The 15,071-nt window shown below is 36.0% G+C and overlaps 1 protein-coding gene across 1 annotated transcript in view; it reads right to left on the bottom strand.

Annotated features, from left to right (window-relative positions):
• Window positions 1–702: 702 nt before the first annotated feature.
• nedd1.S (NEDD1 gamma-tubulin ring complex targeting factor S homeolog) overlaps window positions 703–15,071 on the bottom strand; it is a 44,725-nt gene continuing 30,356 nt past the window's right edge. Inside the window, exons 10-15 of the mRNA XM_018256047.2 lie at window positions 14,356–14,403; window positions 13,969–14,162; window positions 12,375–12,525; window positions 10,317–10,473; window positions 3,198–3,264; window positions 703–1,861 (exon numbers count right to left, since the gene is read on the bottom strand). Coding sequence (XP_018111536.1) covers window positions 1,757–1,861; window positions 3,198–3,264; window positions 10,317–10,473; window positions 12,375–12,525; window positions 13,969–14,162; window positions 14,356–14,403 — 722 coding nt within the window. The 3' untranslated portion in view covers window positions 703–1,756. The remainder of the gene's footprint in view (window positions 1,862–3,197; window positions 3,265–10,316; window positions 10,474–12,374; window positions 12,526–13,968; window positions 14,163–14,355; window positions 14,404–15,071) is intronic.

Here is a 15,071-nt window from a genome sequence, read left to right on the forward strand (position 1 = left end):
GACACCTATCTTAAAATCTCAATAGCTGCCACAAACACACTGGGCATGTGCAGTGTCATGACAATCCTAAAACAATGCAAGACGGTGAGCTGTTGTGACAACTTTTAAAGCCTGGGTCAATATTGGATGGGATAATGAACCTTAAGGCAGGTGTCATAAGTTTAATATGGCAAATACAACATTTCTATCCATACTTGACTTTTGGGTTTGGTTATCCTTTAAGGAGTGAGCAGAAAAGTCAACATTGCACTACCTTGGGAATACATTGGAGTAATATTACACTGCTTTATAGAAGAGGTTGCTTAAAGGCATTAAAATTCCTGCTCCACATAAAGTATCAATACACTTGACCTGCTTGGTCAGTACATGAACATAATGTGCATAGCTGGCAATACAAAAGAGGTGTGATTGAATATGAAGACATTTTATTAAAATTCAAGGTCATTAAATAATTCAATGATTTCATATCACCGGTATAAAGGCACTGTGATTCTCTTGGTACACCTTTTTAATTTTTCTTATCATGCTTGACCAGACATCAATCAGACTTAGCCTGAGTACCATTTCTTCATCTCTTATTACTAAATATTGATGTAGTGCTGCTGAGGATTAAAATGGCATTTATTTTTACCATTTCAGTAAAATGATTTGCCGTATCAGATAGGAACAAAACCATTTTAAGTTAATTAAAATAACCAGTGAAACAAGAAAAAGACTTTTACTTTACAGACACATTTTAGTTGGAACTGGAATCAAAGGCTACATCCGGCAAATGATATACATTACACTATATAAATAGTGTTAATACAGACTCAGGTTATTATCCAAGAAAAAAAATAGAAAAATGTATGCAAATCCGGACGGTGTTGAAAAATAACTCTTTGTCTAATCTAAATAAATACAAAATACAGATAAAAATTGTAGTCATTTTTTGTTATCTCATAGATATCAGAAATGTTTTTCAAAATCATTCACCTCCAAAAGTTTAGCAACAGCATTGTTTATAAAAAAGTTGTAGTTTTTATAAACAATGCAATAAAAACAGGCACTTGGATAGGCATATATATAATGTTTCACATGTTTAACTGCATTTTCTTGGGGAGAATAAAACCATACTTATAAATAAGCATTCTGCTTGACAGATAATTTCACTTGCAATATTTTGCAAATGTTAACGGTAAAGGGACAAAGACCCACTACAGAACCTAAAATGAATTGACCAGTTCTTCTGAACTGAACCCAAACCATTGTTATCATTTATGTTCACTGCACAAAACTACTTTTTTTGTTCAAAGAAGTGGAAATTTTGTGATCGGCACTTTTAAATGTTAAGTTGAGATTTGAATACAGTTTTGTATTTGGCCAACCAGTTATGGTGTAAGATTCAGTGTTACACCAGAATCAAAATGGATCCAATAAATACCTGAAAAGGAGTTATATTGTTATTTCATGAAATATGCCTAAGCAACAACAAATAGCAATCCTCAATCTGTAAATCCTGATGTTCTCAAGAAAAACCTTTATGGTTTCAGTGAATGGCTTGAGAAGGCGATGACACTTATTATCTCAGAATCCTAAGAAAGTTTCATTCACAAAGTAGTTCACTATTGCTGCACATGCAGAACCTTAAGCCCAATACTTGAACCCAATAGTGATACAGATACAGGCACAGAGGAGAGAGGAGTATTCAGAAATATTATTTTCGCCTTTTAACCAGAAAACAAAAAGTGCTTATTAACAGTCGTCCAATTTGCTTCTAAAAATTGACCCGTAATCTTTTATTCTCTTCCCGCAGCTTTTCTATTTCTGCAACTAAGCTTTCGTTCAAGGAGTATCTTTCCAACAACATCTGTATTTCACTCTGCAAAGAAATGATGAAGATGCGAGTAAGTGTATAAACCATAGCGTACAATGCCAGAATCAGACTGTAATACATCATGGCAAAAGCTGGTCAACCAACTTGTAAATAAAAGCAAACCCCACATTTAAAAGCATTTTAGAAATTACGGAACTTGTTTAAAAAATTTTTATCGAAACATATAAAGGATTTTAAAGAACCAGTAATAGAGCTGGGTAACTGTTAAAGAGTCTACATATATGGCATTCACTTACTAACACCGTCGTTTGAGTAGTGAACATTATTCATAATCAACTGTATTCTAAAAAAACATTAACAATGACAACAATGAGGAATTTCATATTATAAATGACAAACGTCACCAAAACATGCACACAACATCCACCCAGCATCTGCATGGCACCATGGTTTCCCGAGGATAACCTCAATGCTTTATTGCATGCTGTGAAATGAACCCTCAGCAGTGAACGCCATTAGAAAAATATTAACTGAAATTCCTGCAAGTTACATTTAAGGCAATATTTTACAGTGTCTTAATAACTTTCTCACAGTCATGTACATATTAATTTTTATTGCAAAGATTCTTTTCCTCAAAACTGCTGAAACAGCATGTCTTTATTATGTTGCTTCAACAGGCACATTTAATATTAAAATACTTCCACTGATTGCGGAACACAGTATACTTCAATTGCTTGTTTCAAAACAAATACTCTCTTTAGCTTGTTATGTTCTAAGCAGTCAGACAAGACAGTTTGAGGTCACAGATTTGTGGAATAGGGAATTCCATTCTGCGTGCCAGTGACTTTCATACTTGGCATAATTTGGCCAAAGGTTTTTGCCTAGGAGGGATTATTCAAATTTTTATAGCTAGTGAAAAACCTACTGTTAACTATTTCAATATAAATAAAATGAAAATAATACCTAAATTTGCAGCAGATATATTCAAAAATATTTAGTAAACACAACTTTTCAGGTTTTATTTATGTTATTTCTTTTCTAGTGTTTGTTTCTGTGCTGCAACCCTTCCCAGTAAGTCCCACACCTACAGTTCTGCATTTATTATTTTTGGCATCAGTAAATAAACAGTGTGATGCCGGTCCTGCACATGCAAATGGAGCTAAAGGAGGCATGATAGGCATAAAAAACACTACTGTAAATTGAGACAGTACCTAGAAACACAATATATTTTGACTGCTGGAAAGTATGAAAAATATTTTCATGTTAGAAATTGGATTTAATGCTTCAAAAATCCATCCCTTTTTTATCTTAATATCCATCAAAACAACATCTAAATCAAAAGACTTTTTTTTTTTCAATGGCACTGGGGTCTGGTACATACCGACTGTATGTGAAATTGTTTGATCATCTCCACCTGCAAGTTCACTATATCTCTATGACACGCTTCTCTGTAAAACAGAAAATGCAGAAAATACTTTACAATTCTTTTGTTATATTTTCATGACTCTATCAACACACAATGAACTGCTATGATCACTCCCCAAATACATTTAGTATACACAAATGTTAACAAAAGTTCTTTATACTGTGCATTTTACATTCAAATAGTCCTTTAACGTACCCACATAAAAGCTTTCAGATGGATGTTACAGATATCCCCTCTTTCTATGCTTATATCATAACACAATGCAAAAGACTAAATTATTATCCATTAAAAAGAGATATTGCTTAATATTCCACTGCAAAAAAAGGGGGGGGGGTTGTGGGAGCATTCCAAGGCTAAGTACTAATATTAGAGATGCACCGAATCCACTATTTTGGATTTGGCCGAACCCCTGAATCCTTCACGAAGGAGTCGGTCGAATACCGAACCAAATCCTTATTTGCATATGCAAATTAGGGGTGGGAAGGGGAAAACATTTTTTACTTCCTTGTTTAGTGACAAAAAGTCACACTATTTCCCTCTCCGTCCCTAATTTGCATATGTAAATTAGGATTCGGTTCGGCCGGACAGAAAGATTCTGCCAAATCCGAATCCTGCTGAAAATGGCCGAATCCCGAACCGAATCTTGGATTCGGTGCATCCCTAACTAATATATAAATACAATGGAATTGCTACTAATCTGGCTAAATTAACTACAAGCATACAAAAAGAGGGGGATTGTTCAATGCACATTCCCTTGCCCGCTATTTCATAAGGGAAACTGAAGCTGCTCCATGGATTACTAGTGCACAGAAGATTCCCTGCATAATAGACTTCTGATCCACCAAGGATGCCATTGATCACTAGTCAGTTATGCTATTCCAGCATACAATGTATTGCTTTTGTTTCCCACTATCTTACTTTGTCTAGACTCTAGACCGGGGTCCCCAACCTTTTTTTTACCTGTGAGCCACATTGAATTATAAAAAGATTTGGAGAGCAACGCAGGCATGAAAAAAAGTTCATGGGGATACCAAATAAGGGCTGTGATTGGCTATTTGGAAGTTCATATTTGGACTGTCAGCCTAAAGAAGACTCTGGCAGTACACCTGTATTTTTGCAACCAAAACTTTCCTCAAAACCCTTAATTCAAAATTAAGAACCTGCTCTGAGGCCATTGGGAGCAACATCCAAGGTGTTGGGGAGCAACATGTTGCTCACAAGTCACTAGTTGGGGGATCACTGCTCTAGAACATTTCAAACTAAAGTAAGAAGGAATTGTTTTAGCTAGAACAACCTCCTTTTGGATTAACATTTATTTGGATAATTTCTAATAATTTAACAAAGCATCAGTTTTAAACTACAGGCAGAAGAGGGAAAGCAATTATTTCTAAACTAGTAGAAACAAAATGTTTTCAAGTGTTTTCCCTCTAAGCAATAAAGAAAACAGTTTTAAGAGTAAATCTCATAAGAATATGTACAGCATTTTCTTCCTCTTACAAATGATGCAGATTCAGAGGAGGAACTCTTAAACGTGTTTCTTCAAAAGGTATATAACCATAATGATCGTCATTATTAACTAGAAGGGAGAATGTCCCTGCTAGAGAGCATAGTGTAGAGGGTGAAGAGTAAACCACAAAAGCTTCCACAATGCAGCTACAAACACAAAAGAGATGGTCTCAGCAGAAGGTCCTCGGCTAAAACTAAAAATAATCTATTAAAGCTGCATTGCAGCCATAAAATTCTAGGTTAATATAAATTTAAAGCAACTAATCTATGGCAATGTTTTTTTTAACCAGTTTTCAATCCATAGGACCTCTTAATCTTATACACGTTGAACATGTCCTCTGCCAACCCCAGATGAAAAAACAAGACATTTTACTCCTGCTTGGCAAATTAAAGGTCCAATAAACCCTACACAACAACTTCAATTCAATGAGTGATGGCTGTATAGACAAGAAAGGCCTACCCAATAAAGACTTATAAATATAGTCACTCTATTCCTTTAACAATGACCTTCCTACTCATTGTGGGTAAGCTTAGATGTACAGTGTCATAACTAACCAGCTCTACCTGATGAAATATCCAAATGAGATCACTGAAAACTAAGAATGTAATATAAGCATCATCTTACTAAAATAAGCCACTTTCTAAATATAATCAATTAAAACTTCTGTATTGCTTATGAAATAATCAAGTTGTTTTTCAGAATCTCACACTCTGCAACCGGTCTCTCCTTATGTTGCCTTTATGCTGAGGTCTGGGTCTGATTTTGATTGATAGGTAGGTCTAATAGATCTTTTAGGTGGCTACCTTTCCTAGTAGATGTTTAAAGCTAACTCAAATAACCAGCACAACCTTTTTTCAACTTTTTAGTGATATTCTGCTTTCTATGCTGTAAGGCATGTGCACTTGAATATTCTAGACGTTTCTAGTTAGTTGAACCTAGGTGTCTAGAAGTACCCATTACGCATTCATTGGTCCACAGCCAATTAAGCCCTTTAAACAAGTGGCCACAAATCCAGTTGTTTGTGTCACCTGCTGGACCTGTTTGTGAGCAGATACTTAAATGCCAAGTACTCTGGAAGCCAGGCATGCTAGCCCATACAATGACATTTGGGATTAGTTTTCTAAATATTCTTGAAACTATGGCTGAATGTCAGTATTTTAATGTATCTGTAATTTTATAAACTACGAAGGGCCTGAAAAAATGCTGGACCTCCAAGTGGGGCTGGAACTGAAACCTTGAAAACCATGTTTAAGTTATTTACTGATTTTCAGTTCAGTTTAAAAGCTAAACAGTAAAACTGATAATGGTTTGTTTTAACTATGTAGCAATTTCAGATAACATACTCAACAAATTTCTTAATTACCAACAATTTGAAAAAGGAGATCAAAATTCTGGACAGATGAAATGGGTAATCAATACACATACTGAGATTATAGTGAGTAGTAGTTATTTCTGCAATTAGGGTGCTCCTTAGCTGTAGAACACCATGTTTAATAACTAATTTGGGTTATTCGGAAGGATTTTAGAATGCATTTAACAAGAAGTTTTGTTTTAGCAAAAACAAAAAAAAAAAAACACTTTTTGGGATAAAAACCCATTTATGCATAATTAGCCAACTTATAATTGCCATTTTAACTGGACCTACTGAATATCTCCCTAATGACCAATTATAGTTGCAAGAACACAGCTAATAAGTTCAGTACCACAGAAGAGATGACAAGCAATGTTAACCTTTAGCCAATGTCAGTTATCTGCTTTTCTGTTCATATGTTTATATTTGCTTCTATAAGACAATGGCTTAACAAAAACTGTGATTGAAAAAAACAAAACTATGTTTCATTAAGACAGGTCCGTTCTCACATCACAACTTTGCAAGGATGAAAACATTAACAGAAGACAGACATGTAAAAATGATGACTTGATGGTTTATTATTACAAATCATTTCCATAGTGATTGGTTGCTAGAAGAGCACTTTCTTTTGAGAGGGGAGAAAGCCCCATCTATATAGTTCCTGGATCATGTCTTTTTTATGTGTTTCCCTTCTCTTACTCTTTCCATCATTCTCTCCTCCTATTCCAGCTAATTTTAACCCTCTTCTTTAATTATGCATCTCATTAAAAAAAGAGTTATATATGTACCAGTCAGTATAATAAAGGCAGGCCCTTCATGTCTTTGCCTCCCCTGTTCCCAACAATATATTGCCATCACTAGATGCCTAGTATGGACAAATAAGACAATTGCATTTTTAAAATACACAGAGGCTAGAAATGTTGTACATTATGTTTTTTGGCTTCTGTACCAGCCCAAGGCAACCACAGCCATTTAGCAGTAAAGATCTGTGTCTCCAAAGATGCCCCAGTAGCTTCCCATCTTCTTTTCTGCTGATTTACTGCACATGCTCTGTGCTGCCGTCACTTACTGAGCTGAGGGACCCGCTCAAAATATACTGTACACATAGAATATAAATGTCACTATATAGGGCTGATAAGTATTTCATACAGATAAGTACTACATGTCAACTCAGAAAGCAGCGGAATTACCATCAGAGTTTAATAATCATCTTATATTACAGACAAACCTCATTTTCTGCTTGATAATTTGTGACAACCCCTAAGCTTAGCTTCTCAACAGCTGCTCAGACCCCACTGAGCATGTGAGTGTTGCAGACACTTTCCAAGATGGTGACCCCCTGTGACAAGTGTGAAGTCCTGGATCATTGCTGCTATTGACAAGCTGAAACTTCAGGCTGGTGCAATAAGTTCAGTATATACAATATGGCGTTTTTAACCATATTTATTGTTAGTGTTTGGTTCTCCTTTAAAAGCACCATGTGCACATAGCAATGCTATATTTACCCTTCAGGGTAATGGCACATGGGGCATTTGAATCACCTGTCGTGCAAATAAGCCATGCCAGGAGATTCGGGAGACTGTTATTTAGCACCAGTTCTAAAATCATCACCCTGTGTGACAAGCCAAAACATTGTACTTCAATACATTTCTTCTAGAAATAGTCCTGTAAAGGTGGTTTAATAACATCCCGTTGTCTGTACTACAAGTTGTAAATCTGTCGGGTGGCTTTTCATTTCAATGAAGATTCTCTAGATCTAGAGGAAGTTAATTTGGAAGCTTCACACATTGAAGCTTTGAAATTCAGCAGCTGGCAAGAATTGTCTCTCTCTTCAGATGAGCCCCCCTTCAGTCCTATCACAGTTCACAAAGATGGAAAAGGGTCAGACACCCTCTGTCAGAAGCTTTTCTTTTCTAGAACTTCTAGACATAACCCCATCTGGCAGACTGTCTTGATATAGAGTGAAAATTCCAGCAGGGCATTTTAGGTCATTGAAAGCAAAATATAATGCAATATATCACGCAGAACACATTATGAGGGCATTCTGTATCTACGAATTTCACGTTGGCCTTATGTTGCACTAGTGATCTCTTAAATAAAAGGTGTAAAATAAAAGCAATAGATCCATTTAAACTATTTCATTTGGAAACCTATGTACCAGACTAAGAAAATCACACTGAAGAGGTGCTTTCCCATTGTAGTTACTGAATTTAAATTACAAAACAAATAGCAAAAAAAGGATAATTAATACACAATCATATTCAACACTTCTGCTTAAGTCAACATGATAAGATGTAAAAGGTGTATTTATCACACTATTGGGAATCCCAAACTAAAACACACACAATATTCAGAATATTACCAGGTATGTGATGAGCATTTTGGTACCAGATAAATTGCCTAGGTCCAGGCCCAAAAATCCCTGTAAAGGGAAAACTTTCTGTCCTTCTTAAGGACTTCCTAAATTGGCATTAAAGTGATAGACAAGTTTTTCCCCCTTCAAACCCAAATAAGAGGTGGTGTTGGTAAAACTACAAAATTTCTTCCAAAAAACATTTCTCTACTTATTCAAGAGATGGCCTTATTTCTATCGACAACAAACCCTAAACCAGACTTCAACTGAAAGGACACCTCTTTTGGAACCCCCCGTTAAATGGCTAGTACATCCCCATCAGTTTAATGAATACGACCTGTTATGAGAATACTTTTTGCCTATTATTTTAATCACAAAAATATTTTATTTCTTGAGCCAAACAATTTTTTTAGGATTTTTTCCCACAAACAAAATTTTCGGGAAAGTGTATTAATAAATAAGCTCAAAAAACCCGTGCGGATTTGGTCAGAGTTTTTTTCAGAAAATACTGAGATAAATTTTAACTTTGATAAATAACCCCCTAAGTGTGATCATAAGTTCAGTTACGCTCTATAAAGACATCTGGCACTTACTTGGTATAATAAAACGTAATCTGCAAGCATACATCTCTCCTGTGTGCACTTATCCGGAACACTTTTCTAATAGCATTTATGAGAACCGTGACGTTTTTATGTCAGCATATAAGTAATAAGAAGCAGCAGCAACTGCAGGAATAAGGGTAAGGGCACACCTGGCGATTCGGATAGTCACCTGGAGACTAATCGCCTTTTCTTCGGGGCGACAATCTCTCCGAACTGCCTCCCCCCTGCCCTCCGCCGGCTATAATGAAAATCGCCTGCGGAAAATTCACACCCGGTGCTTCGTTTTCCCAAGTCGCCCGAGGTTTCCTCGTGAGGCAACTTCGAAATACGAAGTGCTGCGTGTGCCATGCCGCAGGCGATTTTTCATTATAGCCGTCGGAAGACAGGGGGAAGCTGTTCGGGGAGATTAGTCGCCCCAAAGAAGAGGCGATTAGTCGCCAGGTGACTAAATCTCCCTGAATCGCCAGGTGTGCCCTTACCCTAAAACCCCCAGTTTAGTTGCCTAGATATTTTCTGAGAACAGAAGTTATGAAGCACCTACCAAACACTGCCTATATCTGATATAAAAATATTTATATCTACGGTGGTGTTATCTTTTCAGAAGTGAAAAAGCAAACATTTTTAAATGCTTCTAAAAACGACATTGTCCAGAAACAAGAACAGCCCAGAACAGGTTTGAATAAAACCCCCTCAACATTGGGACATCAGCATATCATGTTATCTTTAAGGATTATGCAGCTATTCATTACACTAAACCTACTGACTCTAAATAGTGTTCCTTGGGAAGACTGTCAATAACATCTATTCAAAGACAAATAACATCTATTCAAAACGTACAGCTCTTTTTATGCTCAATAAATGTAAAATTTCTTCTTCAATGTATTTCAAGCAGAGGCCTACAGAGTAATGAGAGTGTTATTCCATTTGGCAGAGCGCTTCTCCCTACTGTGCTGTTAGGTCTTAATTTCCTTGTTTGTCCTACCAAATTCTGAAGGGCTGCATAAAACTGTTTAGACACTATTGTGAATAATTAATAAACTATTTCACCAATCAGAATGTTATCACAGAGTACAATTAACTTACGATTACTCTGAATGGGTTCTCGGTCAGATTGATAATATCTCACACAAATACTCATTTGCAGTATGCCGTTAGAAAACTAAACTCTTGAATCTTTGCATGAGCGTGTGTGTATTATGTCAAATTTATGAGGCACATACAACCATACAAATATAGTTGGGAAAAGATATAAAAATATTACCTGAAGTCATCCAGTGTTTCCTCAATCATATTTTTGATGAAATTAATCTGGACAGCTGTTAATGGTGCTCCAGTTTTGTCACCTGCAAGGGTGTCCGCTATCTTTTCAGACAAAGAACTGGCAAGTTGTGTACTCATATTTGAAGTTACCTCGGGACCTGATATAAAGGAATAAACCACAAGCAGTCACAGAGATTCATCAAAACACAAGTTTTCCCCCCCCCAATACATTTTGAATACAATGTGTCTTCTTCCTCAGCTGATTTCAAATTCCAGCATTCGTTTATTTCCACTAATATTATGTGGCAAACACCACTTTTAGCGTTGGGCGAAATTGTTGCTTGGGACAGCTCCACCATCTATATTTTCTTTTTTCCATCTATTTCAATGAATTCAAGCGCTCCAGGAAATCAATTACCCTTTTTAATGTTTATCTGATCAATTTCATCTGTATGGTATTTTTTTATTATAGGAATTATAGGAATTTTGAAATAACCAATTGAAGCACTTCACACTTTATATTTATTATACACCAATACTAAGGATAGATCAATTCTCCGTATTTTTGAAGCACTAGCACTTTGTATTTATAAAGGAATCATTTCCTTTTAATCAGTGATTAATAATTTTTAGGGTTAGAATGGGTTAGGGTTAGAATGGTGATTAATCAATGTTTATAATAATTTCTTATTAGGCACCTAAGCACTTTATTATTAAATCATCACTCAATCTAATCAATAGAATCAATTTTGTTTTATTAATAAACAATTAATTTAAAAATTGATTTGAAAGTTGCCAAGCCAAGAAATAGATTCCATAAGCCAAGTATAACCATAGGGTTTTATATTTATTTGAGTTTGGGATATACGGGGTACTTTTTCTCATTTTTTTCTTTAATTGCGAAAATGTTGCTTGTAAAACTCCTTCTTATAAAGCAATGGGTATGTCTAGGGTAAATTGATACAGTAAGAGTAAATTGGAAAAAAAAACTAATGTTTCACATCTGGTAGGAGAAATGCATGCAGAAATGAAGCCATGACACCATGCAATAATGTTGCTTAATTACACACAAATGTCTGTATATTTTCAGTAATACACACATTCTGATTGATTTTTTGGCAGCTGTAAGCATGTACAACGTGTTTGTTTCATAAGCACATTACAGTGTTTTCTACAGTAATGCTTATTTGGTGTTTCACTCCACAGTGGAACTTCGCAGTAACGTATAAACACCACATGACATAGCCCTAAAAGTCTTCTGAAGTTTTTTTAAATATCAAGCTTACTAACCAGGGAGGCCCGTTCACAGGGGTAGATTTACAAACGAATAAAAGAAACACAGCATTTTTTTTTCATTTTATTGTGTACACATGGGCTTCTGCATGAGACTGCCTTCTTTCAGCTTAAAGGAGAACTAAACCCTCTTGCTAATAAAAACCCCTACACCCTATAGCCCCCACATAGGTGTTCACACAAGTAAATGCCCCTAAATTGGTAATAACCCCTCATTGCAGAGTCAGAGCAGCGGAGCTCACGGGTGCCATTTTGTGGCACTTTGGTAATCTTCGGGTCCCTTCAGCAATTTCCGTGGCTTTCGGCGCATACGCAGTTGTTCGGAACCGGAATATTGCTGCAACTGCACCGATACGGCACTTACTTACTGAAGATTCCCAAAGAGCTGAAGATGGCCCCCGTGAGCTCCGCTGACTATGTGGGGGGAGCAGGGAGGGGGACTATGGAGCCTAGGGGGTAGGGCAGAGAGCTTCTAGAGCTGTTTACTCCGGTATGGAAAAGTATTATACACAATAAATAAAGTGCTATAGCTTGCACTATTGTGGCTAATCTTTTGACAATAAATTGCCTCGGTAGCTTCCCTTCTTTAAAACACTTCCCTTTTTTTCCCAATTTAAACAACAGTTACTATAGTTTTACTACATGTCTTTTTAAATCAATGTTACCTACTGAAAAGTTTTAACACAAGGCTTTTATTTCAGTCTACTGAAGAAACAAGCAAAACACTGATGTTCAGCGAAGGCTAATAACCAACTCCAAAACTTACTTGCTACCTTTGTGCCATGTGCAGGAACATCATATTTCAAACGGGAGAGAATTTGGTGTGCTGTTTTTTCAATTGCTTCTGGCGTTCGAGTTACAGATTTAACAGGCAAATTATTAAGGCTGTTTTGGTCAATACTTGCTGGTTTTGAGGTCTGAAGAAGTGCACACAAAAAGTAAACAAAAAAAATATTTTCTAGATTAACAAAATTATAAATAAAACACACAATATTCATGATGTTACAATTAAATTGTTCAATTATATTTGCAAGCCTGAGAAGGTATACAATAGAAATAAGGTATTGTTTACTTTTAGTGTTCAATTGCTGGTTCTAAAAAAAATAATAAACTACAAAAAAATGGCAGGTGGAGCAAGCCCCCCTTAAAATAACACTGCTGATATCAAGAAGCTTACTGCTATTGACTACACTAGTAAGCTGGCAATACATTTCCTGCCAGCTTAATGAACCAGCATGTGCCCCATGTGTGTTTGCCTTTACACAAGCACAGCTGTACAGAAGTGGCCAAAAGAAGTCATTATGTATCTTTCAGGTGGCATTGTCCATTTGGTTAAAAGGAAACTATGGAGACGCACATGTTGTGATAAAATGAAACTCTCCCATTTGGCCAAAGTGTTCGAAAATGTTAATTATTTTTAAGACTTTAACATACTAAATATATGACATTGTTCCAAGGCAAAAAATGTAATCGTCAAACACGGACCATGGAAGCCATTAAAAGTGCATTACATAAGCAACAGGTTTAAGTGTCGGGCAGTTTACATTGTTAAAGTTGTACCTTTAGGTGAGGTGGGTCAGGCAAAAGAAAAAAAACCCTTAAAAAGGCATATCACCTTTAATTTAACTTTTAGTATGTTATACAATAGCTCATTCTAAGCAACTTTTCAACTGGCCTTTATTTTTTTATTTTTCATAGTTTTTATATTACTAGCATTCTTCTTCTGACTCTCTCCAACTTTCAAATGGGAGTCACTGACTCCATCTAAAAAACAAATGCTCTGTAAAGCTGGCCACAGACACAAAGATAAAGCATCAAAGTTTTGCACAATTTTCAGGCCGAGACTGGTCCATCCCAACATTTTTCTTACCATGGCGATCAGTCAATTGGACAGGTTAAAAGATTTCTGTTGGCTAACTATAATTTCGTTGCATGTATTGCCTATCTGACGATATCAATGGGTGACTGTCACTGCTATCCGTCGGGCATAACTTTCATATGATTGCTGTCACGGGCAGAACATCATCTGATTTGTTCTTTTACTACTTTATTTAATCTGAATGGTTAGTGGCAGGACAGAAGATTGGGACATCCAAAAGTTGCTATTTTTTTATTGCTCTTCTTTCTATTCAGGCCCTCTCTTTTCATATTCTAGTCCCTTATTCAAATCAGTGCATGGTTACTAGGGTAATTTGAACTATAGCAACTGGAGAGCTGCTGAATACAAAGCTTAATAACTATAAAACCCACAAATAATAAAATATGAAAACCAATTGCAAATTGTCTCAGAATATCACTCTTTAAATTATATTAAAAATTAATTTAAATGTGAACGATCCCTTTAAATTAACATGTCTTACACTTTCTTTAAAATCTTGTTTCAGGTGATGAGGTTTCCTTGTTTTTAATTCTGAATCTTGTGATTCATCTTCTTCCTTTATAGGGCTTCCAATAATTAGGTGTAGGGGAGATCCATGTATTCCTTGAGTATTGGCACCCACAGGATTTCTCCTTGAAGCAGGTAATGTACTAAAGTGAGTCAGGTAATCAAGATCTTTAAAAAAAAAAAAAGCAATAAGGAAACTAAATACACTTCATATACTGTCAATTGTTTTAACAATTATCAACAATTTGACAGTATTCTAAAACATCATTCCATTTCAGCTCATTTACAAACATTGCTATGGCACAGTGAGAAGAACTTTAAAAACGAAACAAGATATACTGTAAGTGTGCCTACTACATACCGTTTCCTTTGGAGGCTAAATCTTCAGCTCCCCTGAAATGCGAAGCATCTAAAGAATAGAGATAGATAAAACTACAATAAAAATACAGACATATAGAATATTCATAGAATCGATATCTTGCTGCTAACTGAAGGTAAAAAATACTGCTTCACACACAACTTGACAAGAACCCTTCATAAAGTAACTAATTTAAGTTAAGTTAACATTTAAGACCAAATGGAGTAGCTGATTCCCTGAATGTTTGAGATGCACCAAATCCATAATCTTTGCATATACTGTAGTGCTGGGATTCAACTGAATACCAAATGGAATACTGGATTTGGTGCATCCCCGCAGGTGAAAAACTGACCAGTGTTGGTAAATGATCGCCAGTATTTCATGCAATCTTGTAAACTCCTCAGATGTCTATCATGCATGCAAATTTCTGGAAACAGAAGTTGAACACACTGAAGATGCCATTTATTTAGCCACAGAAAGTAAATGGCAATAGTGTTTACGGAAGTAAGCCTCCCTTCATTGAGGTTGGGGTTGAGAGTGTTGCTCCTTTAAATAATGGTACCAATATAGTTGTAACAGATAGAGAATAGGCAAATGTGCTAAATCAGTTCTATTCTTGAGTGTATACAAAAGAGGAGTCAGAGTTCCCAGGCTCACTTCATAGCTGCACTGATGGCTCAGCTCAATCTAGTCAGTGGCTGACTCAGGATATGGTTCAT

This window comes from Xenopus laevis, chromosome 3S (assembly GCF_017654675.1).
Source record: "Xenopus laevis strain J_2021 chromosome 3S, Xenopus_laevis_v10.1, whole genome shotgun sequence".
Lineage (NCBI taxonomy): Eukaryota > Metazoa > Chordata > Amphibia > Anura > Pipidae > Xenopus > Xenopus laevis.